General features: G+C 40.0%; 3 protein-coding genes across 7 annotated transcripts; 2 read left to right on the top strand and 1 right to left on the bottom strand.

The window, feature by feature from the left end:
• The first annotated feature begins 4824 nt into the window (after nt 1–4824).
• On the top strand, nt 4825–8901 carry LOC115679988 (cellulose synthase-like protein H1). Of its 2 annotated transcripts, none has more exons than XM_056315039.1 (9): nt 4825–5246; nt 5768–6098; nt 6314–6439; nt 6603–6719; nt 6813–7025; nt 7122–7239; nt 7352–7530; nt 7813–8163; nt 8246–8901. In XM_056315039.1, exons 1-9 carry the CDS (start codon nt 4987–4989, stop codon nt 8795–8797), a joined length of 2247 nt encoding a protein of 748 aa, XP_056171014.1. In that variant the 5' UTR covers nt 4825–4986; the 3' UTR covers nt 8798–8901. The 2 variants fall into 2 exon arrangements, with proteins under 2 accessions (XP_056171014.1, XP_030459593.1); XM_030603733.2 differs by having other exon boundaries at nt 4828–5246; nt 7122–7254.
• A 6358-nt stretch (nt 8902–15259) lies between these two features.
• Nucleotides 15260–20480, top strand: LOC115679987 (cellulose synthase-like protein B4). 3 transcript variants are annotated; one of them, XM_056315230.1, is made up of 10 exons: nt 15261–15618; nt 15693–15754; nt 16141–16471; nt 16630–16755; nt 18160–18276; nt 18377–18589; nt 18686–18818; nt 18917–19095; nt 19385–19735; nt 19815–20480. In XM_056315230.1, the coding sequence occupies exons 3-10, from the start codon at nt 16235–16237 to the stop codon at nt 20364–20366; spliced, it is 1908 nt and encodes a 635-aa protein (XP_056171205.1). In that variant the 5' UTR covers nt 15261–15618; nt 15693–15754; nt 16141–16234; the 3' UTR covers nt 20367–20480. The 3 variants fall into 3 exon arrangements, with proteins under 3 accessions (XP_030459592.1, XP_056171205.1, XP_056171206.1); XM_030603732.2 differs by lacking the exon at nt 15693–15754 and having other exon boundaries at nt 15260–15618; XM_056315231.1 differs by lacking the exons at nt 15261–15618; nt 15693–15754 and adding an exon at nt 15775–16019.
• Nucleotides 20481–20990: 510 nt separating this feature from the next.
• Nucleotides 20991–27414, bottom strand: LOC115679986 (uncharacterized). 2 transcript variants are annotated; one of them, XM_056315232.1, is made up of 5 exons: nt 26975–27414; nt 24225–25252; nt 22854–22945; nt 22121–22688; nt 20991–21377 (listed from the first exon to the last, which is right to left on the bottom strand). In XM_056315232.1, the coding sequence occupies exons 1-5, from the start codon at nt 27293–27295 to the stop codon at nt 21182–21184; spliced, it is 2205 nt and encodes a 734-aa protein (XP_056171207.1). In that variant the 5' UTR covers nt 27296–27414; the 3' UTR covers nt 20991–21181. The 2 variants fall into 2 exon arrangements, with proteins under 2 accessions (XP_056171207.1, XP_030459590.1); XM_030603730.2 differs by having other exon boundaries at nt 22121–22945.
• Between the last annotated feature and the right edge of the window lie 307 nt (nt 27415–27721).

Genomic DNA, 27721 nt, shown 5'->3' on the forward strand with positions numbered 1-27721 from the left:
GGTATTCTTCAGAATGTGGAGTTCTGAAAGTTGTTCGAGGTGCCTTGGTGATAATGAAAGGAATCAAGCATAGTGGCCTGTATGAACTTCAAGGTGAGACAGTGACGGAATTCGCTGCGGAGACGTCGGATACATCTGTTCGAGAGTCTGAATTGTGGCATATGCGTTTGGGGCACATTAGTGAGAGAAGCCTGAAGGGTCTAAGTGAAAGGAATTTGCTATGTGGTTATGTAGCTAACGAACTGAATGTATGCAGGTGCTGTGATTTAAATCAACGGCGGAAAGTGCAGTTTAGTACGGTTGTCAAAGAAACCACGGATATTGCAGAATTAATTTACTTGGATGTTCGCAGGTTGTCGCGATTTCCTTCGAGGAAGAGTGCCAGATTTATGCTAACAGTTGTTGATGACTACTCGAGGAAGACTTGGGTGTTTGTGCTAAGGTACAAGTTTGATGCTAATGTCAGGATCAGACAGTTGAAAGCTTTGATCGAAAAGGAGACTGGTAAAACGATCAAGCAGGTGCGGACTGACAGTAGTATGGAGTTTTGCTCGGAGCTATTAAATGAATTCTGCATGAAGGAAGGCATAGTGAAACACCGCACTAGTGCCATTGAACCACAACAGGTTGCAGAGTTGATGAGCAGAACATTACTAGAGACGGCTCATAAAATGCTCTTTAGTGCTGGTATGGCTAGGAGATTCCTGGCGGATGCGCTTAGTACGGCGAGCACCTGAAGAATAGATCTCCATCGACTGCAATTGAATGTCGGACTCCCGAAGAAGTGTGATCAGGTAACGTTGCTGATTATTCTGTTCTTAGAATGTTTGGTTGTCCATGTTATGTTCGAGTTAGTGATGGTAAGCTCGATGGAAGGACAAGAAAGTGCATGTTCCTAGGTTATGCACAAGGTGAGCGGGGCTATCGGTTGCGGTGCCCGGAATTAAATTCACCTGTTTTCAGCAGAGAAGTTACATTTGACGAGTCTCTAGTACTTCTGGCTATGAGTGTTAATAGCAGTGTTTATACGGATCTGGACGGTATTCAGCTTGAGGTGAAGTTGCAACCAGAAACTCCTGAGATAGTGGGTACTAGCGAAATAATCGACACGGATAGTGCTTGTAGCGAGGTGGAGCCTATTGAGCCAACAGTTGCTGTAACTGTTGAAATTGACAAGGTGCGTATTCAATTTCCCGATAGATATGGATGCAACGATGGTTTTGCTTTATCTGCGATTAAGGAGGTTGTGTCGGAAAATCCTTGTGGAGCGGTTAAAGGTGCATGTGGAGTTGGTATTCTGATGAGGTCCACGGCTATGGCGAAGTTCAAGCGAGGCTTGGACTTGAAAGACGTCTGTGGCGGTTGAGCCCATTGGGGTTATGGGAGAGTAGTAGCGAAATTCGGATTCTATCAAAGCAATTGTGACTTGACTCAAACGTCGAGCCAAGGTGGAGATTGTTAAAATATGTCTCGAGTTTGAGCCCGAAGCAAAAATCTGACTATTTTGAATTGATATTTTGCGGATGTCCGAAATTGAGCAAAAAGGAAATATTGGAAATTTACTTTCCAAATATGTGCCGGAGGAAACAAATATTCTTTCCTAATTGATGTTGGAGTCTACGGCGTGAACAAGAAAGTCCGACGTGGCTTTTGATTCAGACCATGACTCGGTCAACTCTTGGGCACATATATTATATTCTATCGTGGGCACCTTGGAAAGGAGAAGTTGAAGAAAGCAGAGTGGTTTTCGTGAAGCCTATGTCCAGAGCAAGAGCGAAGACTTCTTGAAGCGCCGCTGCTTGCGAGTGCTTGGCAGTTGATTTCGTTCGTGAATTACATCCAAGAAGAATTAGTGTTCAAGCGTAAATTTTATGATAAAATTTGTGTATAATTCTTTCGTGAGATTGAGAGATTATTTCGTGAGTAATTGGGGCTAAACACTGCGTGAGTTATTAAGTGTAATTGGGGCTTGGGAAACACTTAGAGTGTTTGAGTGATTCGAGTGTGGTTGTAATCTCCGTTGTATCGCTTGATCTATAGTGGAATTCCGTGCTGCTCTCCCCGTGGACGTAGGTCACTACGATCGAACCACGTAAATCTGGTGTCCGATTTATTTTCTTATTCTGTCAATTTTATTGTTCGATCGCTTGGCTTCCGCAACACACACACTCTCTCCTGTACTATTCCAATGTGGTGGCGAAGAATGGTAGTTTAGCTTTGTAATCATGGCATGCGTCCTTGCGTCACAAGTCTCTCTCTCTCTCTCTCTCCTGTACTATTCCAATGTGGTGGCGAAGAATGGCAGTTTAGCTTTGTAATCATGGCATGCGTCCTTGCGTCACAAGTGTTAAAAGTCGGGTAATACCTTGGGAGATATTTGTAAACAATGCATTTTCTAGAGGAAGATTAGGGTCATTTGTGGATCTTGGTGGTGTTATATCATTACTTATTAGGGTGATTAAGTCAATAAGATAGCAATCATAAGTATGATTAGGTAGAAGGAGACTAATGTCCGGAGTTTGAACCACTTCACATCCATCATTGATTATGATTCTTTGATCATTACGTCATTGATTACTCAAATAATAGCAGTCCCTTTCTCAAACTCTTATTTTTCCTCATTTGTAAGGTATTAAAATAGGGAGTACGAATTTTATTATTGGCAAGACACCGGGAGTACCCTATCAAATTGTAGATCGCAATTCAAGAATGCACAGGACTTTTCTTTTATCCTTAATTAACAAGAACATACCACGAAATGAACATAAAAGAAATGAGGGTGCACGAGTTAAAGATTTTAGGGTTTATATAGTTCCGATATTCTGTTATTTCATTTTTCTCGAGTTCATGCAAACGTCGACGAGGTCCGAATTGCAAGTGTCCAGATAGGGTGGAGAGATTGTACTTGTCCTTCTCCTTCTCCGTTTGGCCATCCTTTACGCTATAAATTCATCACCCAATGGGGCCAAAGACACCATGTGCTAACCCTAGTTTATCGTGATTAATAACATAAACTATACAATCCAAGTCATAGGATACAAACAAGTGTTAACCTTATCAATAGCGATAGAGAGAAATTGATGGCTTGGACGTATCCATCACCAAATTATATATAGTTGAGCATACACAGGTTGGATTCGATCAAACCCCACTTGCTTACGCAATTTCACAAATTCATGAACTAATTCTCAAATCACAAGCTTGTTTTATATCAAGTTTGTCGTCGACGAAGATCTTTTCTTACGTTACGACTTTTCACAGAACGAGTTTTCTTCTTTGCGGGCATGCAAGCTCAGTGGAATTTGATAGGAGCCAAATCTCTATCGGCACTATTTACACGGAACGGAACTTCTCCGTCCACAATCAGCATCTAACAATACAGACATGCGCACACATATACATGTATATATTCTCTATCAAGTGGTGCATGATTGCTTAAGCCTTGACTGGCAAGTTCTTCCAAATCTTTGACTGACCGTCCCTGAATTTTCTGGAAAATCAAAGCCTTTTGGGGACGGACAAAGAACAAACATACGCCCAAAACATGCGAATATGTACTTAGGATACGAAGTGACGTCGAGAATCCTCCTTTTTCCGATGGTTCTGAGAAGCACCTCACGATTTCTGATCACTAGCTAAAAATCAAACAATTGCCACACATTCCTACAAATGGGACAATACCCACGATGACAAAAAGTCCAACTACATGCTTTGAACTACCAATCTCTCTTTTTTGTACGAAGAAACCAAAAAATGAGAGAAGAAAAGCGAAAGAAGTAAACCATCAACGAGCAAGAGTATTTATGAGGACATCATGACCGCTTTATACAGCTAGTGGGTTGAGCAACGTGATGTATTACTATTGAGTGTTGATATAGTCCATCTCCTTAGCATAAGTGGACCCTAGCATTACTACAACGCAAGCAAATAAACTCGTGGGGAATTTCTTTGGAAATTCCAAAACCTATTATATGGCTGTTAATAAAATCTTAAACTTTCAGATTTGGCCACTATATTCCTAAGCCTTTTGATGATTTTCAGTCAATCTGTCAGATATTATAGACATGGACGCCGGCTATCATACATGGCACGATTGGCGATTTGATGTGTCCAATGGGACTCAAATTGTTGTCATTTTGAGAATTTCTTTTTAACTTATTTCATTCTTTTCTTTTTTCTTCGTTTTCTTTTTATTTTTTTCCTTCATTAGATTTTCAATCGGCGAGGGCGGCCCTCCCCTGGATCTTGGCAAGGGTTGACACCCTCACCTATGGCTCCCGCGGCCCCTGTTGGCCGGAAATCCGATGAAGAAAAAAGAAAAGAAAAGAATAAATATAAAATTTTCTCCAAACGACATCGTTTTGAACCTCGTCGGACTCGTCAAATCACTAGTCGTGTCACGTGGGATGGCCGGTGCTAACTTGATTGCTATGACAGTGATTTCTAGCCTAAATTGGCGGGAAGGATTACATTGAAAATTTGTCAAAAGGTTTAAGACTACATTAGCCATATTGGAAAGTTTATAATTGAATTGGCGGTTAAATAATAGGTTTATGACTTTTTTAACAATTTTCCCGTACACTTGTTGTATATGACATTTATTATCATGTTACATGTATATTTTTGCCACCTAATTGGTTAAATTCTTAGATTGAAAATACTTAGCATGATACCCGAAGTGTCAATTGAAGCCCTATTTATTACCTAGTATTTTGTGATTTTTCATGCTTAGCCAGAGCATCACAATTGTTTGCAACACATATATGCCTCATCGTTGATGTGGGGTAGATAATACCTGAAGTCATGGAGCCATAAGCACAAGTTCGTTTCTTGGACCACAAGCACAAGTTCAACCCTCTCTCTATTTAAGTCGCCACCACCATTTGAATTATGGCCACCTTCTTTGCAAACGAAAGTGACAAAACTACCGCATAAGAACAGCAAACAGGAGCTGTTGTGTCTACGCACGCACACAAGCCTTCTCCAATGGCCATCCAATCTTCTTCCGCCCCTCTATATGAAAAGATAAGCCTAAAAAAACGTTTGAAGAGGGCCGTCGAGATCCTCATCTTGTTCCTTCTCGTCTCTCTTCTCGCGTATCGGCTTTTGCACATCAAGGACCACGGACTTGAATGGCAGATCGCTCTTCTGTGCGAGTCGTGGTTCACGTTCGTGTGGGTTCTCGTCATCAGCACCAAATGGAGCCCCGTGAGCTACAAAACTTACCCTGAACGTATCTTGCAAAGGTATAACAATAGAACAAGAGCTAGGTTTTTCACATGGCTTTCATTTACTTTAAATCTTCACCTATTTCAGCATCATCGTATTGTTCCTGTCGCGAGCTCTCAATCCCAAACTCCTTAGCGATACAGCTTCTAGCACAGCTCGCTATCTCTTTCTCTCCCTCGTTTTGAACACTACTTAGCATGGTTTTCTTTCTGAGTTTCTAGTGACGGTATTATCGTTGCGAAGACTAATTTCGGAAGATATTTTTTTCTTTCCTTTCTGTTCCAAGTTTAGCGCTTTCATAGGAGATCATAACTTGAATCTAACGTGCTGAAATGAATCTTGGAAAGTTACAATTCGATTTTGTTCAGTTTTAAAAGATATGTTCTGATTGAAATACCTGTGTTGTACAATATTAACGTATGTTCCTCGTGGAGTTCGGGTTATCAGCGTTCTATAAGTTGGTTGTGTCCAACCAAGTTATACTTTTTGAGTTTAGTTCCTTAATTGCAGTTTTTTTTTAACATTTTTCTTCATATAGGGTAACAGAGCTTCCTCCGGTGGACGTCTTTGTCACGACAGCAGATCCGCAGCTAGAGCCACCCATCATCACCGTGAACACGGTCCTCTCTTTAATGGCATTAGACTATCCGGCTCATAAGCTAGCGTGCTATGTCTCCGATGATGGCTGCTCGCCATTGACCTTCTACTCTCTAATGGAAGCTGCCAAGTTCGCAAAGCTCTGGGTTCCGTTTTGTAAGAAGTACAACATTCAATTGCGAGCACCATTCCGTTACTTCGCTGGCAACGCGAAGACATTGTCCAGTGAAGAGTGCTCATTGGAATTCCAACAAGCATGGCACACCATGAAGGTAATGCTAAATCTTTCGAGTCTAGTGTTCATGTGTTGGAGACGGTGACAATAATCGGTGATTCGTTTTAAGGAAGTGCAATATATGAGAGAGAGAGAGAGAGAGAGAGAGAGAGAGAGAGAGAGAGAGAGAGAGAGAGAGAGAGAGAGAGAGAGGATTGGGTATGCACAAGATAAGGAAGTGGAAATACTGAAATTTGTCTTGTTTTTTGACAGGATGAGTACGAGAAGCTGAGCAGGAAGATAGAAGATGCGTCCCAAGGCTCAGTCTTATTTGATTTTACCGGGGAGTTTGCAGCTTTCTCTAACGCAGAACGTAGTAATCATTCCAGTATTATTAAGGTACCGTGAAATTCCTGAGAAAAAATCTTTGTCTAGATTTGGATTAATTATTCTATGATTAATATGTCAGACCAAGTTAACATCAACACGTCACTATTAAATTGTAAAGGGGTTCACTATTTTTATTATGAGCCTCACTGTTTTTATTGTGATTTTGACAAAGATCTTACTGGAAAACAAAGAACGTCATCCAGATGAATTGCCGGATCTGATCTACATATCACGAGAAAAGCGGCCAAAGCACCCACATCATTACAAAGCAGGAGCCATGAATGTCTTGGTGCGTAAGAGTTTCCATCAATGTGTGGTTGCTTTCAACATGAAAACGATCTCACTTTTCTCTTTCTCTGATGTCTCTTTGATGGTTGAACAGACTAGAGTTTCAGGACTCATGACGAATGCACCATTCATGCTAAATGTCGATTGCGACATGTACGCCCACAATCCACAAATTGTTCTTCATGCTTTGTGTCTCCTTCTTGGTACAAAACATGAGAAAGACTGCGCATTTGTTCAATGTCCACAGATCTTCTATGATGGACTAAAGGATGATCCGTTTGGAAATCAAATGGTGGTCTTATTCGAAGTACGTGCAATTCTACTACAAAATAAGTCTTATTTTGAGCCGATTTGCGGCTTATCTACTAATTAGTCTCTGTACCTATAATACTTTTGATGTTAGTATTTGGGACGAGGGATAGTGGGAATTCAAGGACCTTTCTATGCGGGAACAGGATGCTTTCATCGTAGAAAAGTAATCTATGGATCATGGCCAGATGACATGAAGACTAAAGATAGAGGTCTTACCTCTAATGGTATATGCTTTTGTTTGATCGCCAATTGTTCGTTCACGGACTATGTGCCTAGTCATAATAAACCATATTCTTTCATTTGCCAATTTGATTTTTACAGGAGAATTAACCGAGGAAAAATCACTAAATGGATTTGGAGGTTCAAAACAGTTCATCAATTCTGCTACTCATGCTCTACACGGCAATTTAGATCATCCGAAAGATCTTTCGAGCTCTCTTGAAGCAGCTGGTCAAGTCGCTAGTTGCGCCTATGAATACAATACTGACTGGGGTAAAAAGGTCAGTATGCGTCTACATTGATTTCGCACTTTGCACATCTAGATCTGTGTTTTCATAGATTAGTGCACTAATTGTTCTCAACTTTAAAGTTGCACTGCAACGACCCCCATAAGTTCACTCGCATTAACCCAAAAATCTATGATTTCTTCGCGAATACGAATTGCTAGAGACACAATTAATGGTACTAAGTTCTTTGTCTTTCAGCATTTTTGTGACAATGAGAAAAATGGTAAAAATTAATTTGTCAATGTGATAAAATGTTGTGCACGTATTCTCTTGCAGATCGGTTGGATGTATGGATCGACGACAGAAGATATCCTTACAGGATTGGCCATTCATACCAAGGGTTGGAGATCACTCTACTGTTCACCAAATCCACCTGCTTTTCTAGGCTGCGCACCATCTGGTGGACCTGCCTCGATGACCCAGCAAAAGAGATGGGCCACAGGCTTGCTCGAAGTTCTAGTAAGCAAAAAGAGTCCAATATATGGCACGCTATTCGGGCATCTCCATTTCAGGCAATGTTTGGCATACTTGTGGCTCCTAATTCGGGCACTCAGATCCATACCTGAGTTCTTATATGCTCTCCTACCAGCTTATTGTATCATGACCAACTCTCACTTTTTGCCCAAGGTAAGAAGAAACTATAAACAAATATCATTCCTCTGTTCTCAAAAAATTCGCCTCCTTATCTTCCTATCTTGTGTAATCGCAGGGACAAGAACCAGCTATCCTAATTCCAGCTACCATTTTTGTCATCTACAACCTATATTGTTTATACGAGTACTTCATTACTGAGTTGTCAATACGTGAATGGTGGAATAACCATAGAATGCAGTGGATAACATCTGCATGTGCGTGGTCATTTGGACTCTTAAGTGTAGTACTCAAGCTCCTAGGGCTATCGGAGACGGTATTTGAAGTAACCAAGAAAGAACAGTCTGCATCTAGTGATGGTACCAGTGCCGAACTTGGGAGGTTTACCTTTGATGAGTCCCCAGTTTTTATACCGGGCACTGCTCTCCTGCTGGTTCACTTGACAGCAATACTTACAATGTTGCCAGGGTTGCGCCCACAAGCATCCAAAAACAACGGCTTTGGCTTAGGAGAGGTGGCATGCACTGTGTGGGTGGTGTTGTGTTTTTGGCCATTTTTTAGGGGGATATTTGGGAAAGGAAAATATGGGATCCCCGTGACTACTATAATGAAGGGATCTATCCTGACAACTATTGTCGTTTACTCATGTAGATTTACATCCATAAGTTGATAATGGATGCATGCTATTGAATTTTATATCTGCAATATCAAAAGCATGGCTGTACAATGCCTTTGCTTCATAATAGGAGATAAGATTGTCTCGTTTTTTTTTTATTGGAGACAACATTTGTCATGGTTGTGCAATTAAGCACCCGCGCAAGAAATGAAAGTAGTTTCCACAGCGTTCGTACGTGTGTTGTCTGTTTTTTTCTCATTGGACTGGACTGGTTATCATGGATCTTTGCTTCCCCCAGAATCGACAGCAATGATAACAAAAAATAAGAAATAAATTCTTGGCTGTATTTGTAGAGGAGATGGGGCAAAGATGTGACTGACAATGTATGACCACTTCAAGTGGTCGCCACCATAGATGTCCATCAAGAGCCCCGACAAACACTTTCCTTTCATCTCGATGATGAAGGATTCCACAAGTTTCGATGAGTTCTTCCTTAATCAAGCAAAATAATAGTCTCTCTCTCTCTCTCTCTCTCTCTCTCTCTCTCTCTCTCTCTCTCTCTCTCTCTCTAAGAAGGCTATTCGTTTTGTACTTCTCCAACTTGGTGGCGAAGAATGGTAGTTTAGCTCCGAAATCATGGCATGCGTCATCGCGTCACGATTGCTGTTTATAATAAGTTATAGTTGGATGGTTCTTTTGGAGATATTTGTAAACAATGCATGCATTTTCTTGTGGAAGATTGTGGACATTGTGCGATCTTGGCGGTGTTATAAGGTTACTTAAGTCAAGATGATAGCGATCGTAATTCATAAGCAATGATTAGGAAGAACGAGACCAAAGTCGGGAGTTTGAACCGCTTCATTTGCGACATTGATTATGAACTTTTCAATTTTTTATGTAATCGATTACTTAAAATAACAGCACTTTTCTTTTTCCTCGTTTGTTTTAGGTTTTCCTCATTGGCAATACGCTGGTTGTACCGTATCAAATTCTAGATCGCAATTTTAGAACTTATAAACTTTTTTATCCTCAATTGATACGAGTAAAACACGAGACAGACGTGAAAAATAACGAGGGCGCGTGATTTAAAAGAATAGGATTTATCTCGTTCCGATATTATGTTATTTCATTTTGCGCACACATTGAACAAAGCCATTTCAAGTGTATTCGATGATTGTCAATGGTCTTGTTATTATTTGGCTCGTTGGTGGTCCACTAGGCACATTCCTTCTGGTGCAATATCACTGTTCAATCCACTACCAGACATTCGTTTTCGGGTTTCTGAATTTGGTACGTCGTTCGTGCTTACGCAAGCAAAAATTAGAGCAATTTTTTGGGGTTGGAATGGAAAATGTTGATTTAGCCTCGATTTAGTTGCGATCATGCCCTTGTTTAGAAAATTAGAAAGTTCATTTTGCCCTTGGAATAGCTAACTATCAGATAATTCGTAGAATCCCCGTAATTCAATTGATGTCATTTATTGAAAATCAAAATACATGAAAAATTCACGAGGATTTATTCCACGAAATGTCTTGGTCCCGAACTTATCTACCTTCGAAAGTAAGTAAAGGACTTGAAGTAGACATACCGGTGCATAGGGCTGTCAAAAGGGTGGATCAGGTCGAAAATTGTCCAATCCATTTAACTTGTTTTGGTCCATTAATATGCAATACAATTCAATGACTCATCCCCGACCCGACCCGACCCACATTACTAAAACACATAGATATATAAAAATAAGAACTTTTATGCTATGCGTGTAGCGTAAATGATAAAAATTTTAGTAGTTTTATAAGGTTCCAAATAAGATGCTTGACTTGTTTAAGACTTTTTCTTTATTGCAAATTTTTCGAGTTTCTTAATGAAGTATCCGATATTCTTAAAATTAATAAGTCAATAAATATTGACACATAAAATCATATACTAAATTTCATAGTTTTCTAAAGCTTGAAAGATCATAAAGTTTTTACTATTTTTTAAATTTTGAAAAAAAGAAGAAGAAGATCGTAAGTAGAAGATAAAACTAGAAAATAAGTTGCTCCACCGAAAACCTAAGGACAAGTGAAAAGGGACTGCGGGTGGGTTGGACTTTAGACCCATTAAAAATCCACATTTTATTGGAATCATTACTCAAACCTATATCAACCCAATTAGCAATATCTAGCTAACTCATATATGACCTAATTCATCATATGTGGGTTAATAAATTAAATGGGCATTCGAACCAATCTGACACTTCTATTAGTGTGTTTATAATAAATATATTCGCTATCAGTTATTACTGCTTGTGGACTTAACTTTTACATCATCAAAAAACATACATAAAGGTTAAATAAAACGCATCCGAATGGCAAGGGTCCAAGAGATGGTACTAGTACAACTCCTTTTCTATTTGGCCCTGCCCTATATTATCGTTTTATCGCCAAATATGGCCAAAGACACCATCTGCTATACACCTAATTTATCATGATAGATAGCATAAGCTATACAATGCAAGTCACAATAAATAAGGTACACTCACGTTTTGTTAACTACGATAGAGATGGTTTGGACATTCTTTCTATACTAAGCTTGTTGTCAATGAAGATATTTTTTCTTACGTTATGATTGTTGAGAGCACACAGCAGAAGCCCTAGTTAAATCTCCAACACCTACCTTCATCCTTAGTGTCTATCTCCTGACCGAACCATGAAGACTACCATCGGAACCGCGTTGCTACACCACAATGTCCATGTTCTTTCTTTGAAATATTCACCAAACACCGAAACAAATTGGAAGGCCCATCAATCTAACACTCACTCTGATATCATTTGTTGGGAGCACACAGTGAAAACCCGATATCTTCACCTCGAGAAATCGTCAAGAGGGAGTTTAAGTCCAAGCTCGTCAACATATCCAGTTGGATCCATCTTCAATCATAAGCTTAAGCTAATGAATTATTGATCAACTAAGATATATTAACTGCTTCACGTTACATCAATTTTTTAATGTGAGACTTTTATAACATAATTCACACGTGCATTTTAACAATGATATTTTTTAGAAAGAGTTTTTTTTACTCATTTTGGGCCGTACGTGCATAGCATAAGTAGATTAACCGCCAAATCTCTAATCGTTCTCCATCGACCATAAATCTCTAATCGGCACTATTTACACGAAACAGAACTTCTCCATCGACGATACTATTGCTGTAGCCTTGACTGGCAAATCAATACAGCAGTTGTCATGAGTTTCTCCAGTCATGATTGGCACCTATAATCGATACTATAGCTCCTGTGTCCCAACTCCTATTGAATTCCAAAGTACTCAGACTCAAGCAGTAAATTTGCTCACACAGTTGGCCATGTGGTCAAATCAATCGAAGTCGAATTCAAAATCACCGAAGTCAGGCCTCGTGATGATCTGCTTGTACGTTACGAAAATGACAAAATCCGCAGATCTATCCAACATAAGATTCTGATAGGGGTATCGAGTGCAAGTGATCTTCAAAAAAATCGAAATTATAAGACTTCGAGACCTACGGACGGACTGTTTTTATTGTGATTTTAACAAAGATAATATTGAATTACAAAAGAGATTATCCAAATGCATTGCGCAGTTGATCTACGATACGCATCACAAGAAAAGCAGCGGAGCCATGAATGTCCTGTAAGACTTGCGATCAAAGCCTAAGTATGGTCGCTTTCAACTTGAAAACAATCTTATTATTCTTTTCCTTTTATATCTCTTTGATAGATGAAAATTCCTGAATTTTAGGCCTCTTGATCAATGCACCATCCATTTTAAATGTCGATTGCAACAGGTATGCCCACAATTCACAAATTATTCTTCATGCTTTGTATCTTTTTCGGTATAAAATATCAAAGAGACTACACATTTGCTCTATGTTTACGAATCTTTTATGATAGAATACAGGATGACCCGTTTAAAAATCAAAGGGTGGTCTTATTCGAAGTGCGTGCAGTTTTTTTACGATAAAATAAGTCTTATTTTGAGCCAATTTGCAGCTTTCCTCTCTCTCTCACTGTAGCGGCTCTTCGTCTTGTACTTGTCCAAAGTGGTGATGAAGAATGGTAGTTTAGCTTCGAAATCATGGCATGCGTCATTGCCGAGTGCTGTTTATAATAAGTTAAAGTTGCGTGATTTTGGGACATAGTTTTACACAATGCATTTTCTTGCGGAAGATTTTGGTCATTTGCTGAGATCTTTGGTGGTGTTATTAGGGTGATTAAGTGAATCAGACCGCAATCATAAGCATGATTAGGAAGAACGAGACAAATGTCCGTTTGAACCACTTCATTTGGCAAGACACCGGGAGTATCACATCAATTTAGAGATCGCAATTCTAGAGTGCATAATTTTTTTATCGTTGATTAACAAGAAGAAAGCACGAAATGGATGTAAAAGAAAAAGAGGGCGCACGAGTTAAAAGAGTTTAGGGTTTATCTCGTTCCGATATTAAGTTATTTCATTTTCACGAGTTCACGCACACATCGAACAAAGCCATTTCAAGTCTAGCGATAAGACTCTTTTGGCTTGGCGATGGTAGGAATGGAGTTATATGTGTGGTTTAATAGACTTACTTTGTTAATCCAAATCCTCGTATCATTAAGCGTAAACGACTTCGTATTTGAGTTGTCTGTTCGGGTCTTGACTCGAGCCTTTTCTAGATATAATTAGTGAGGCATTTCTTGGGTCCATAATTTATCTATCTAGTCAAAATGATCTTCCTTCACCATAAAACAATGTTGAGAATAATGAAGCTCTTTTCTATTAGTAATCCCTTGGTAAGCTTTTGAAAAAAAGTTACCTCTTTGAATATCAATACATAGTTTAACAACTATTCTTTGATGATTGCGCTTTTACAATGCATATCGCGACCCACGTGATCATAGACATTGAAAATGAAATTCATTACATAACAACTCAAATGTGCCGAAAACACGTAAACTCAAAACCTTCGAAACTTTTGTAACTCGAATTCAAAATAATTACTCAAGTGATATATGTGTTTGTGTTCCTCGCTCAAGATCTAGATCCGAAGATCCTCGAATAGCACAATTATTTTCGTAGCCGGAAAATAAAGAGTGAGAAACTTTTCAACTCAGTTCAATGATTGTCCATGGACACATGACAAGATTTGGCTTGTAGCTCCACTAGGCACATTCCTTCTAGTTCAATGTCACTGACTAGGCCACCACCAACCATTCTTTGTGGGGCTTCTGGATTGGGTACGTCGTTGGTGCTCAAGCAAGCAGAAATACGAGCAGATTTTCGTTTGGGGTTGGAATTTGCGATAATGACCTTCTTGGGAAATTAGAAAGTTCAATTTGCCCCCTCTCTTCCATCGCATAAGATGATTAGAAAACTAGAGGAGCTAAAACTATCGGATAATTAGCCGAATTCGCATAATTTGATCAATGATTTATTCATCAAAAATCAAAATGCATGGAAAATCCACGTGAAGGAAATTTTATTTTGAAGCGTCTTTAGCAGAGTATTTGTACTATTTACAGTTTTTGAAGTAATTGCTAGCTTAAAGCCGTCCATGTTTATGAAGTGCATATATTTGCTATGAGTTGTCACTACTTGTGGAATTTACTTTTGCATCGTCAAAGACACAAACTCTGTAGGCATAAATGTCAAATAAAACGGAAATTCATTAAGGTCCGAATGGGGCCATATACACCACGAGATTGTACCTATCCCATTCCTCTTCTGTAGGGCCACGCCCTAGATTGTCGCACGATGACAAAAAGACGTGCAGTTAGGATGTGGACTACCAATCTCTCTTGGCATATTGAAAACAACAAAAGAAAAGAAGAACAGAAGCAACCCCTTTACGAGTAAGAATACTGCGAGGTACATAATGACCGCTTTATAAAATTAGGGTATTAAGTAGACCTGTCAAAATGAGTCATAAACTCATATATTAGTAAATGAATCATAAATGGATATAATGGGTGCTAAATGGGTCATAAATAGATTTACGATTTATTTAAGCTCAACTCATCTCTCTCGCCCTCATTCAATCTAGCGCTCACTTAATCTAGCGCTCTCATTTCAATTTAGGTACGAGTTTTCTTTGATTGAGTTAAATATTGAAGTGTTTTAGTATTATGGGTTGGGTCGGGTATAGGTCATTAGATTTGCATTACATGAAAATAGGTCAAAACGGATTAAAAGGATCTATTTAGGTCGAACCATTTTTTACCCAACCCAAACCCGATCCAACCCACCCGTTTGATAGGTCTAGTATTAAGTAATACAACATTATTATTATTATTATTGAGTAGTGAATATAGTCCATGTTAGCATACCGATTTTGTGGACCTTGTTGGTTTTTCATGCTTAGCTAGCATTGCAATTGTTCGCAACACATGTATACCAGACAATCTTATCCGTCATTTAATTACTTGTCGATCCGCACAGACATGGTAGATATGAGTACTCTATCATCACCTATCGTTCATGTACCCTAGGCACAAGTTCAACCTCTCTCTATATAAGTCGCCACCACCATTTGAGCTATGGCCACCTTTTGTACGCACAAGACCAGCGAATAGAAACGGCAGAAACAAGAACTGGTGTGTGCACAGACGCAAGCCTTCTCCAATGGCCATTCAATCCACTTCCACTCCTCTATATGAGAAATTTAGCCTGAAAAGCGATGCGAAGAGGGCAGTCGAGATCTTCATCTTGTTCCTCCTCGTCTCTCTTCTCGCATATCGGCTTGTGCACCTCGAGGACCGCGGATTTGAATGGCAGGTCGCGCTCGTGTGCGAGTCGTGGTTCACGTTTGTGTGGGTTCTCGTTGTCAGCACCAAATGGAGCCCCGTGAGCTACAAAACTTTTCCTCAACGTATCTTGCAAAGGTATAACAATAGAGCAAGAGCTATCTTTTTCAAATGGCTTGCTTTACTTTACTTTGAAACCTCAACTATTTCAGGATCATCGAATTGCTTCTGTCATGAGCTCTCGATGCCAAACAGCTTAGCGCTACAGCTACTGGTATAGCTCGATTTTTCTTTCTTTTTATCATCTCGACTACTCCGGATGTTTTTCTTTACCGAGATTCTAGTGACGGTAATATCGTCACAAAGAACCTATTTTCTGATAACATTGGTCCCCTTTCCTTTCATTTCCAACTTCTGCGCTTTCATAGGACAAATAACTTCTACCTAACTTGCTGATATGAATTTTGAGAAGTAACAATTCCATTCAGTTCAGTTTTGGACATCTTCCGACTGAAGTACCAGTATCGTACAATATTCACGTATGTTCTTTGTGGATTTCGGCTTATGAACGTTCTAAAAGTTGGTTCTGTCCAACCGAGTTATCTTATTTAGGTTTAGTTCCTTATTACTGTTTTTGTTTTTCACATCTCCTTCAAATAGGGTAAACGACTTTCCTCCGGTGGATGTCTTTGTCACAACGGCAGATCCGCAGCTAGAGCCACCCATCATCACCGTGAACACGGTCCTCTCTTTAATGGCTGTGGACTATCCGGCTCATAAGCTGGCGTGCTATGTCTCCGATGATGGCTGCTCGCCGTTGACCTTCTACTCTCTAATGGAGGCTGCCAAGTTCGCAAAGCTCTGGGTCCCGTTTTGTAAGAAGTACAATATTCAATTGCGAGCCCCATTCCGGTACTTCGCCAGCGACGCGACGACATTGTCTGGTGAAGACTGCTCATTGGAATTCCAACAAGCACGGGACACAATGAAGGTGATGCTCAATCTTAGGAGTCTAGTGTTTATGTGTTGGAGATGGTCACAATGATCGGTGATTCTCTGTAGGTTAGTGGATGAGAGAGAGAGAGAGAGGATTGGGCATGTACAAGAAATGGATGTGTCATTACTCAAGTTTGTCTTGTTCTTTGACAGGATGAGTACGAGAAGCTGATCAGGAAGATAGATGATGCAACCCAAGACTCATTCCCATTTGAGTTTACAGGGGAGTTTGCAGCTTTCTCCAACACAGGACCTAGAAATCACCCCACTATTATTAAGGTACAGTGAAATTTTTGAGAGGATATCCTTATCCAGTTTTGGATAAAATGGTTCTATGATAAATATGGCAGACCAAATCAACATCGATACGTCACAAGTAAATTGAAAATTTAGGATCCAAATGCTTTGTAATCCAATAATTACCTCTCGTTCTTTCAATTGAATTGCAATTAAATATGTCACAAGGAAATTGAAAATTTAGGATCCAATTTTTTGGGGAAAATTACCAAAAAAGTCCTAAATCTTTTGCAATTGTACCAATTCAGTCCTAAACCTTTTTCTTTTGCTATTTCGGTCTTAAACCTTTTACAATTGTGCCAATTCAGTCCATCCAGCCACTTTTAGCCGGTCGGCACTGATGTGGGCGACGGCCAGCTGACGTGGCATTATTTTAATATTTTTTTTGCTTTCTCTTTTTTTTTTCTTTCCTTCTTCCCCCTGGTCAGACCGGCCAGGGGGAGGCTCGCCGGCTAGGTGACCTCGTCGGCCATGGGCGAGGTCGACCTCGCCCAGCGACGGCGAGGCCTTGCCCAGATCTGGCAAGGCCTCGCCGTCGCTGGGCGAGCTCAACCTCGCCCAGCCATGGCGAGGTCGACCTCGCTGGCCATGGGCGAGGTCGAGCTCGCTCAGAGACGGCGAGGCCTTGCCGTCGCCGGGCAAGGTTGACCTCGCCCATGGCCAGTGAGTTCGGCCTCGCCATGGTCGGCGAGGCTCCCCCTGGCCGGTCTGACCAGGGGGAAGAAGGGAAGGAAAAAAAATATTAAAATAATGCCACGTCAGCCAGCCGGTATCCACGTCAGCGCCGGCCGGCCAAAAGTAGTCGGATGGACTAAATTGGCACAATTGCAAAAGGTTTAGGACTAAAATGGCCAAAAAAAAAAGGTTTAGGACTAAATTGGCATAATTGCAAAAGGTTTAGGACTTTTTTGGTAATTTTCCCAATTTTTTGTAAAGAGATTCACCATAAATTCTAATACTTCTCAAAATTTGAAAGAATTTGAGATTGCACCGTAAAAAGCTTATGTCTCTCTCATTTTTTACACCATGCCTCCCCCGTTAAAGGCTCATATATGTCAGGTCCTTGAGTTGGGATCAAACTTGCTTGCTGTAAAATTGATTATGTTCATTTCTTTTTCGGCAATTTCCACTGCCAAGGCCGCCCTTTATCTATAGCATGATCAAGTTATTCAGTAAGGGAAAAAGAAAAGGTTACCGAGACTCCAAAGGCAGTTATCATGAATTTGTCCATTCATGATTGGCGCCTATACTCGATATTCCATTACTAAAATGACAAAATCCGCAGATCTATCTAACATAAGATTCTTCTAATGACATTGAGTGCGTGATCCTCCAAAATATCAAAATTATCTTACACTCACTGTTTTTGTTGTGATTGTAACAAAGATTATACTGAAAAACAAAGGAGGTCATCCAGATGCATTGCCACACCTGATCTACATATCACGTGAAAAGAGACCAAAGCACCCACATCATTACAAGGCAGGAGCCATGAATGTCCTGGTGAGCAAGACTTTCCATCAAGGCCCGAGTGTGGTTAACTTTCAACATGAAAACAATCTTATTATTCTTTTACTCTCATGTCTCTTTGATGGATGAACAGACCAGAGTTTCAGGACTCATGACAAATGCGCCATTCATGCTAAATGTCGATTGCGACATGTACGCCAACAATCCACAGATTGTTCTTCATGCTTTGTGTCTCCTTCTCGGCACAAAACACGAGAGAGACTGCGCATTTGTTCAATGTCCACAGTACTTCTATGATGGAGTAAAGGACGACCCATTTGGAAATCAATTGGTGGTCTTACAAGAAGTACGTTCAATTTTACTATAAAATAAGTCCTATTTTGAGCCAAATTGCAACTTCTTTACTGATCAGTACGTGTACCTATAATATTGTTGATGTTAGTATGTGGGACGAGGGATAGTGGGAATTCAAGGGCCTTTCTATGGGGGAACAGGATGCTTTCATCGTCGGAAAGTAATCTATGGGTTATGGCCAGATGACATGAAGACCAAAATGAAAAGTTTTTCCTCTAATGGTATGTGCGTATGTTTGGTCACCAATTGCCCGTTGATGGGACTATGTGCCTAGTCATAATAAACCATATTTTCCCATTTGCCAATTTGATTTTTACAGGAGAATTAACCCAGGAAGAATTACTAAACGGTTTTGGAAGTTCAAAACAATTCATCAACTCTGCTGCTCATGCTCTACAAGGCAATTCAGATCATCCCAAAGATCTTTCGAACTCTCTTGAAGCAGCCTGTCAAGTCGCTAGTTGCACCTATGAATACAATACTGACTGGGGGAAAAAGGTCAGAGTGTGTCCACATTCATTTCACACATTTAAATGTCCATACATCTAGTTTTATGTAAAGATTAATCTAATCATGGCTCAGAACTCTAAAGTTGCTCTGCTACAACCACCCTTAAATTTCATTGTCATTGGCCTGAAGATCTATGATTTTTCCACAAACACGGATCACTAGGCACATGATTTATGGTACTAAGTGTTCTTTTTTTAAGCATTTTTGTGACAATGAGAAAGATGGTATAAATTTAATTTTTGGGCATGAGAAATGTTGTGCTTGTGTCTTCTTCAAGGTTGGTTGGATGTACGGATCAACGACAGAAGACATCCTTACAGGAATGGCCATCCATACCAAGGGTTGGAGATCACTCTACTGTTCACCAAACCCACCGGCTTTTCTAGGCTGCGCACCATCTGGTGGGCCTGCCTCAATGACCCAGCAAAAGAGATGGGCCACGGGCCTGCTCGAAATTGTAGTGAGCAAAAGGAGTCCAATATATGGCACCCTATTTATGCATCTCCATTTCAGGCAGTGTTTGGCATACCTGTGGATCCTAATTTGGGCACTGAGGTCCATACCTGAGTTTCTATATGCTCTCCTACCAGCTTATTGTATCATGACCAATTCCCACTTCTTGCCCAAGGTAAGAAGAATGTAAAACAAGTATCACCCCTCTATTTTCAAGAATCTACCTCGTTATCTTATTATCTTGTGTAATGCAGGGACAAGAACCAGCTATCATAATTCCAACAGCCATTTTTGTCATCTACAACCTATATTGTTTATATGAGTACTTCATCATTGGCTTGTCCATACGTGCATGGTGGAATAACCACAGAATACAGCGGATAACATCTACATGTGCTTGGTCATTTGGAATCTTAAGTGTCGTACTCAAGCTCTTAGGGCTATCAGAGACGGTATTTGAAGTAACCAAGAAAGACCAGTCCGCATCCAGTGAGAGTACCAGTGCCGAACTTGGAAGATTCACCTTTGATGAGTCCCCAATTTTTGTACCAGGCATTGCTCTTCTGCTGGTGCAGCTGACAGCATTACTTACAATGTTGTTAGGGCTGCGCCCACAAGCATCCGGAAGTAGCTGCTCTGGCTTAGGAGAGGTGGTCTGTACAGTGTGGGCAGTTCTGTGTTTCTGGCCCTTTTTTAGGGGCCTATTTGGGAAAGGAAAATATGGGATTCCCTCGACTACTATAATGAAGGGAGCTATCCTAGCAACCGTTGTAGTTTACTTCTTTAGATTTACATCCACAAATTGATAAGGGCTTTGAATTGTTGAATTTTGTATTTGCAAAATCGAAAGCATGATTGTACAATTAATCATGCTTTTTGTTTCCAATAGAAGACAAGATATTCTCATCGTTTTTATGAAATTCTCACAGAGCAGCAAATTTTCACGTTCCATGTACTGAAATATATCTATAAATATAACTCAGTAGTTAGTAGATAATCATAAATAAGGAAGTTAGGGTTTTGTTAGGGTATCTTATGCTTCATATAAAGTGCCGTGTATGTACCCTTTTACTAAGATTTAATTAAACATGAAGCCTTTGAGCCTCATCTCTTCCATTCTATCTTGAAGATCCTAGAATAGCTACACAGTGAACTCTATGATAGAGTGAATGCTACATCTCAGGTCCAGAGGGTTAAAATGGCACAAATTTCCCTCTTTCCAACTACATAATGAAGCATGGTGAAGAGCTACAAGCATAAATAACAATAACAGAAAAAGCGTTATGCTTATCACAGTTTAAATCACAAAGATAGCAATGTCTTAAAATGCATGGCGAGTAGACAAGAGCTCATTGTTGTGTCCAGGCATTAGGGCAGAGAAATGATAAATACTTATTTCTCACAAAATTCACATATGATCCAGCTAAACAGAGGTAAAATTCTGTAATGGAATTTATCATTTAATCTTAAGCAATCTTGTGGACTTCACAATCACAATTGACTCAAAGGAAAACTGATTTTCACAGCCCTAAGGTCTACCAAAAATTGGAGGGGAAAAGAGATGGACATGCCTAAAAGATATGAACTACAATACAAAAACAAATGAAAAGGATTTCAGAGACTAATCTCGATCTTGAGAAGAATTGGACCTTTCTGACCTTGGGGGAATTGATAGCTTGCTATCAAGCATAAACGAGAGATCATTCATCTGAGACATTAGCATGTTGGCGTCCTCACTCTTTCTCACATTTAGATTCATACCTTCACCTTTGGCACCACCTTCTTCGCTTCTATAATTAGAATCCAAATCGTCCAGCCTAAATATGTAAAAGGCAAAGAGACAAATTAGAACATCTACATCCACCATGTTTCAAGATAATTACTACAACATTTGAGCTTGGAGAAAGCCAAAATTCCAACATTGAACAACGATCACCAAGAAGATTTCAACTCTGATAATATATAAAGGTACTCTGCTAATTTTTACAATGGCAAATATCATATGAGAAAATATTCAAAATGGATTAAAGGGGAAACATGTTAGGAAGAAAGCTTCATTGTGAAGAAACGGAAATGACAATCCAAGAACTTAGAACATGCGAAAGACACTTCAGGAATTGGAAAAATACATAATCATCGAAGGGCAATGGCTACTTATCCTACTCCACACCACAATTATAAATTCACAGCAGAATCTACACATAAGGGAACCCACAACAACTTGTCCCTACAGCAAAAAGCAATGCTATTTACGTGCTACTTTAATGGAAAAGATTTGCACTAGCTTCGACCAGAATCACAATCATAACCAAGTGGCAATCTAAAACAGATGATGCCATGCAAAAGACAGGTGATAGATGACATGTAAACATAAATTCTTTATTTAAGAATCCGTGTGAAAGTGATATACTGGCTTGACTATAGTGAAGCAAATTCTTTGTGGAAGCAAAATGAGTCACCACAAGAAATGGGTGCACATATGCAGGTGACACATGCCCCCACATGCACATGACATGCAAATGCATGGTTAAGCTCACACTTTCAACAAAAAAGCCATTACCGGTTCCTCTCTAAAGCAGAAAAATTTGAATGCGCTTTCTCATGGACTGGATCATTAGAATTGCTAAACAATCCCGAAAAGACATCAGGTTTCAAGGCATTGCAAGAATCCATCTGTTGTGAATCACTCTCAGAGCTGAACAACTTTATTTCAGAAGATTGCTGCGGAGGCAGTCCGAGGTCATTATTTGCTTTCCACAAATTGTTATAAGCCGGACTAGTTGAGTTTGCAAAATCATCCCAGACATTGAGAGAACCATCATTCTCCTCAGCAGATTCACCGTGACGTGAAATGCTGCCACCTGTGAGCCACTGATTATCCTGAACCCAATCAATATTCATTGAAGAAATGTTTGGGGCACCCATGGACCTAGTGTCTTCAACTTTATCATTTGTTTTAGATCCCTGGTAGTAGCTATCTGACCTAAAACCAGAATTGCTCATATTATCCTGAAACAAGTCGTCTATTTTGGAGGAAGAAGGTGGACCATCCTTAGCATCTGCACCTGCATATTGTTTTCCAGGTCCAAACACAGCATCCATATGGCCAGAAAAATCAACTACAGAACCTGCAAAAGGGTCTGATGATCTAGATTTCTTAGCATGACTTTCAGAATCTGCAGATTGAAACTCTGCGTCCCAGGCAGCCATTGAGTTGTCATTCTCGTATTCGGAGGACTGGACAGTTCTAGCAGAAAGCTGCACGTTCTCAAGGAAACTCATATCATCCAGACCTTGAAAGGCATTGCCATCTGCACTTCGACTCTGCTTGTTTGCTCCTGACCGCCCTTCAGATCCAGCTGGAGTGATTTCTCTCTTTGCTTCACTAAATAAGTTCTCAAAGTCAATATTTTAATATCTAAACTGAAAAAAAATCAAAGGTAAACTGAACACTCAATTCTAGGATTGTCAGAACTCTTCCGCTTCTTTTCAAGTTATCATTATTGAGAGAGAGTTTCTTACTTTACTGTCGCCTTCCTCTTCTTTTACTTCTTGAATCTATTATTAATAGCACATCGATAGTAGGACTACAAGCTGCTATGGAGCAATTCTATCCACATTCTTCTGATGAATTGTCACTTCTAAGGTAATTGTCCTAGACTTACTTCTTTTTTCTTCTTCTTTTAGTACAGAATATAGCTCTTTTCCCATTAGGTATAGTGGAAATCTGCATATGTGCGTAAATGCCTTGATTGATATAGTCAATTATTTATCATGTATTTGAGCTCTCTTTGATTTTGAGAGCTGTTTTGTATATGGCTTTACTTTTTTGGGCTCTTTTTGTATATGGGTTTGCACCCCCCTTGGTGCCCTATAGTTGAACTTCATACCTATAAAATAGCTTTTCTCCTTTTATATATATCTTTTATTATTTAAAGAAAGTAGATATCAGAGTGAACTGAGACTGACTTAATTCAAACTTAACAGCAACAAACATCTGAGACAAACATTTGGCTCGCAAAGATTGTAATAGTAACAAAAATGAAACAAGAAAATAATCTAGTCATGTCATATTTAACATGCAAAAATAGTATTATTGTCTACACATAAGAAAGAGGGAAAAGTTATTATGTCCCAACGTGCAGACAATGCTCAAACGTAAATGAAATATCTTTTTCGCATTTAATGATTAATTATCTACAACTCACAGTTTGCAACTATTTGATATATCTCTAGGTTCTAATATCGTAAAATTGAGTTCATTTTGTCTAGAAACTTTGCTCGAAGATATAAGATAAAAAGGATGATCCCTGGTCAGGCAGGAATAGAATTTTGTAGAAGAACCCACAACGTGGGGATGCATCAATGGTAGCATCTTATTTCGCTGGGCAAGATAAAGTAAAATGATTCCATCCCTAACCCACGCTGGTACCATCCCTAGTCCCAAGCAATATTGTGCCTGTGACTCATCAAATGTAAATATATTCCTGAATTCAGCAATCACTACAGTAAGGATGACAGAAGCGGAAGAATTAAAGTGAGGTAAATATAGAAAGCTAAAACAGCGATGTCAACAGTGAATGCACACGAGGCCACAACCATACCCACAGATGCACATGCAAGGATGTGCTCATGAATGCAAAAAAAGAAGCAGCCAAGGATACCTATCTAAGCCGGAAGCTTCAGACTTCAAGTTCTCATTGACTGAAACATTTGCAATGCCAAATGATCCAAAGAAGGGATCAGGTTGCAAAAGATTGCCAAAATCCATATCCTCTGAGTTGCTCCCCGACTTGAAAATGTTCATATCTGAAGATTGCTCAGAATGCATCACAAGGTCATTATTTGGTTTCCAAGTATTGATATCTGCTGGATTAGTGGAGCTTGTAAAATCATTCAAAGCATCATTAGAATCAACGTTCTCATCAACTCTTTCAACATGACGATCAATGTTGCCACCACTTGGCCATTGATTATCCTGAACCCAAGCAACACTTGTTGAAGAACTCTCTGCAGTGTCATTGACCTTACTCGTATCCACATTATCATTTGTTTTAAAACCCTCATTATGGCCAGTTGACTCGAACACCGAATAACTCCTCGGATCATCTTCAAACCAGTCGTCCATTTTGGAGGAAGATGGTGCACCATCTTTAGCATCAGTGCTTCTCAATTCTATTCCAGATCCAAAGACAGAATCCATATGGGTAGAAAGATCAACTGTAGAATTCGCAAAAGGGTCCAGCGGTCTGGAATCCTTAGTAAAAGCTTCAGAATCAGCGGATTGAAACTCTGGCTCCCATGAAGACATTGTGTTGTAGTTCCCATGTTCAGGAGACTGGACAGGTTCAGTGGAAGACTGCACATTCTCAAACAAACTTAGATTCTCAGGACTATGGAAAGCAATGCTTTCTGCATTTTCACTCTGCTTGCTTGCTCCAAGCTGCTCTTCAGATTCATTTGGAGTGATTTTCGTCTCCACTTCCCCAAAAAAGTTGTCAATGTCAAGCCCAGCCAGATTCAGAGAAGTTTTTGCGAGGCCTGACTCATTGGTAATAATTGTTCCAGGTTTCTCTGGCTTAGAGGACCATCTGATCTCTAAATTTAGCAGATCGGACAGGGGAATTGAATCTTTTGGCATACTCCGCCCTCTGTTCGACTCATTTCCTTCAGAAAATGGTTCGACAGTCTCCTGGAAGCCAATTTACACACTAATCATGGCATATACTTATTAACAATAATAATCAGAAATAAAACCAGAGTGTGAAACAGATGTTTTCTTGTCTATAGTTTAAAATTACAGCTCTCAACCAATTAAACCAATATCATAAACAGTCAAAAAAACCAATAGGAAAATCACTGAAAACCTAAAGAATGACAGAACAGATGCCCAAAACCACAAAGCTCGTGCAAAAAGAACCATCTACGGTTCAGCCCTGCAAAGACTGTGCTTAAGTAAATGCGTTATAGTTCTCTGACGACAAAATATGCATGACAGGATCCTATAGAATTAGAGCCAGAGCCAATAAAAAGAACCGTGAAAAGTTATAACCAATAGTTCAAATGCTTAGTGAGCCAAATCTTAAACCCGAATCTTTAATGCTCATCAGAAGACTCCACATGCAAAATAAAACATAAATACAGAATTATGAACTTATGCTCTCTTTGGCATGACAATTGGCATCCTAAAAGCAATTTGGCTGAGATTTATCCTAGTAGGGTTATCTATAACTCTGCTTTGGATAGGAGTGCTAAGGTCTCGCTGTCATAAGAGGAATTGATTGGTTTTGGCCTCTGCTAGATCAAATGATCTGGTTGAAATTCACGCTGAGCTGTGTGGAACTTTAATGCCTTGTTCTCAACCAGATAGAGTGGTCTCTTCGGCTCTATATTTGGTGGATTTCACTAAGGTCAATGCTTGGAGCTTAACTAGGGAGAAGCAGGCTAAGGTGACTCGGCATAGGCTAATTTGGTTTAATCCAAATATGCTAAGATTTTGCTCTATTTTTGGCTTGATATTCTTAACAAGTTGCAGACTTATGATAGATTGGGCAAATGGCAGAATGTAAATGATTTTTGTGTCCTCTGTGGATTGAAGCCTGAATCAAGGAGTCATTTGTTTTTTGAAATTTTTTTTGTTTTTTGAATTTTTTTTTCTCCTCTGAAGGATGGAGTAGGCTTTTGCAGCTATGTGCCATAAGAAGATTAGTTGGAGATTGGGATGCTGAGTTTATGTGGGTATTGCAGACACCAAAGGGGAGGAGGTCTCTGACAAAAGTGTTCATAACGATGGCATGGCATGGGGCCATTCATTTCTTGAGGAGGCAAAGAATGGCTAAGTTTCACAATGGTGGAGTTCCTTGAGCTGAAAAGGTTTTCAAGGTTATCTTGTCTGTGATTAGGCTTAAGGTTGCTGGTTTGCTGGAGGAGAAAGAAGCTGCTTTGGCCCGAGCTGGTAAAAATTCGGGTGCTTCTTGGGGGCATATCGATTCCTGGAATTGGTTAGGAGAATGATTTGTCTCTACTTTGTCCGTTTCATTGCGCCATAATGCTTTAGTTGTATTAGTTTAGCATCAGGGGAACTGAAATTTTAGGCTTGATGTTTTTGCTAGACATCTTGAATTGAGATTAAGACCTTAACTGAGTCTGTAACGGGAAGTGACTCTCCTACGGTTTGATGTTTCGATCTTAATTATCAAAAAACAAAATTGCTGAATGCTGCAGCTTGCCAACTGAATCACTAGGCCAAACATTTACCATCCAGGAAAAGAGCAGCAAATATACCTTCGAACAAGCAAAATCTAAACAAGTCAATCTAATCCCTAATCACGCCAAACTTCCCCAAATTCACGCACAATCCAGAGCTGCTGCACTCAACATTAAACCGACAATCGAGATGATGCAGAAGCCTCACCGATCCATCCAGCTGCAGCGCATCGAGCAGCCAACGGTAACCGCGCGTGGACCTGAAATTGACCGGGTCGGGGGGGACGCCGCCGAGCTGCTCCTTCCCGCAGAAGACGCAGAACGCGGAGCCGACGCCGCTGAGGAGCCTCCCCCCGCAATGCTTGCAGCGCAGGTGCGGCGGGCACGGATCGAGCCCGGAGATCGATTCCTCGTAGGAGCGGAGCGGCGGGATCGAAGGGTCGTCGGGGTCGTAGGAGGGGATCTTCGCTTCCTCCCGGAGCGCCATCTGGAGCCGCTTGACGGCGTCGCGAGGGACGTCGAGCGACATTGATTCAGATCATGCGGCGGGGGTGCAGTTGCAGGTGGCGATATCGGGGGAAATGCTGTGAAGTGAAGAAGATGACACACTGTCTGACAGAGTTTCGGTTTTTTTCCATTTATTTTTTAGGACGACAGCACGAAAAACTTCAGAATGCCACGCTTATTATAAATTTATTTCAAATTAATTTTTTAACTGCTAAAAATCATAAACCGATACACTTATAATAAATTTATCCTAAACAAACTTTTTAACTATAAAAAATCTCAAATTTATACACCTATAACAAATTTACCCTCCGTTAAATTGGATTAATACCTCGAAAAATCACAAACTGGTACACCTGTAACAAACGGAGGGTAAAATCCAAAACCGATACACCTGTCAACTACCATATGTCATCCAACTTAGAAATTTGATAGTAAAATTTAACAG

Source organism: Syzygium oleosum, unplaced genomic scaffold (assembly GCF_021117445.2).
Source record: "Syzygium oleosum isolate NSW1041296 unplaced genomic scaffold, Sole_v2.1 Sole_v2.10, whole genome shotgun sequence".
Taxonomy (NCBI): Eukaryota; Viridiplantae; Streptophyta; class Magnoliopsida; order Myrtales; family Myrtaceae; genus Syzygium; species Syzygium oleosum.

Coding starts and splice junctions, on each gene's coding strand:
- LOC115679988 (XM_030603733.2), top strand. CDS start 4,987: ATGGCCATCCAATCTTCTTCCGCCCCTCTATATGAAAAGATAAGCCTA. Junction 6,440..6,602: donor ATCATTCCAGTATTATTAAG/GTACCGTGAAAT, acceptor ATTTTGACAAAG/ATCTTACTGGAAAACAAAGA. Junction 7,255..7,351: donor TAGAGGTCTTACCTCTAATG/GTATATGCTTTT, acceptor TGATTTTTACAG/GAGAATTAACCGAGGAAAAA.
- LOC115679987 (XM_030603732.2), top strand. CDS start 15,359: ATGGCCATTCAATCCACTTCCACTCCTCTATATGAGAAATTTAGCCTG. Junction 16,756..18,159: donor ATCACCCCACTATTATTAAG/GTACAGTGAAAT, acceptor ATTGTAACAAAG/ATTATACTGAAAAACAAAGG. Junction 19,736..19,814: donor ATTCCCACTTCTTGCCCAAG/GTAAGAAGAATG, acceptor TGTGTAATGCAG/GGACAAGAACCAGCTATCAT.
- LOC115679986 (XM_030603730.2), bottom strand. CDS start 27,295: ATGTCGCTCGACGTCCCTCGCGACGCCGTCAAGCGGCTCCAGATGGCG. Junction 22,946..24,224: donor GAAGCTTCCGGCTTAGATAG/GTATCCTTGGCT, acceptor GAACTTATTTAG/TGAAGCAAAGAGAGAAATCA. Junction 21,378..22,120: donor TCTGCTTTAGAGAGGAACCG/GTAATGGCTTTT, acceptor TTACATATTTAG/GCTGGACGATTTGGATTCTA.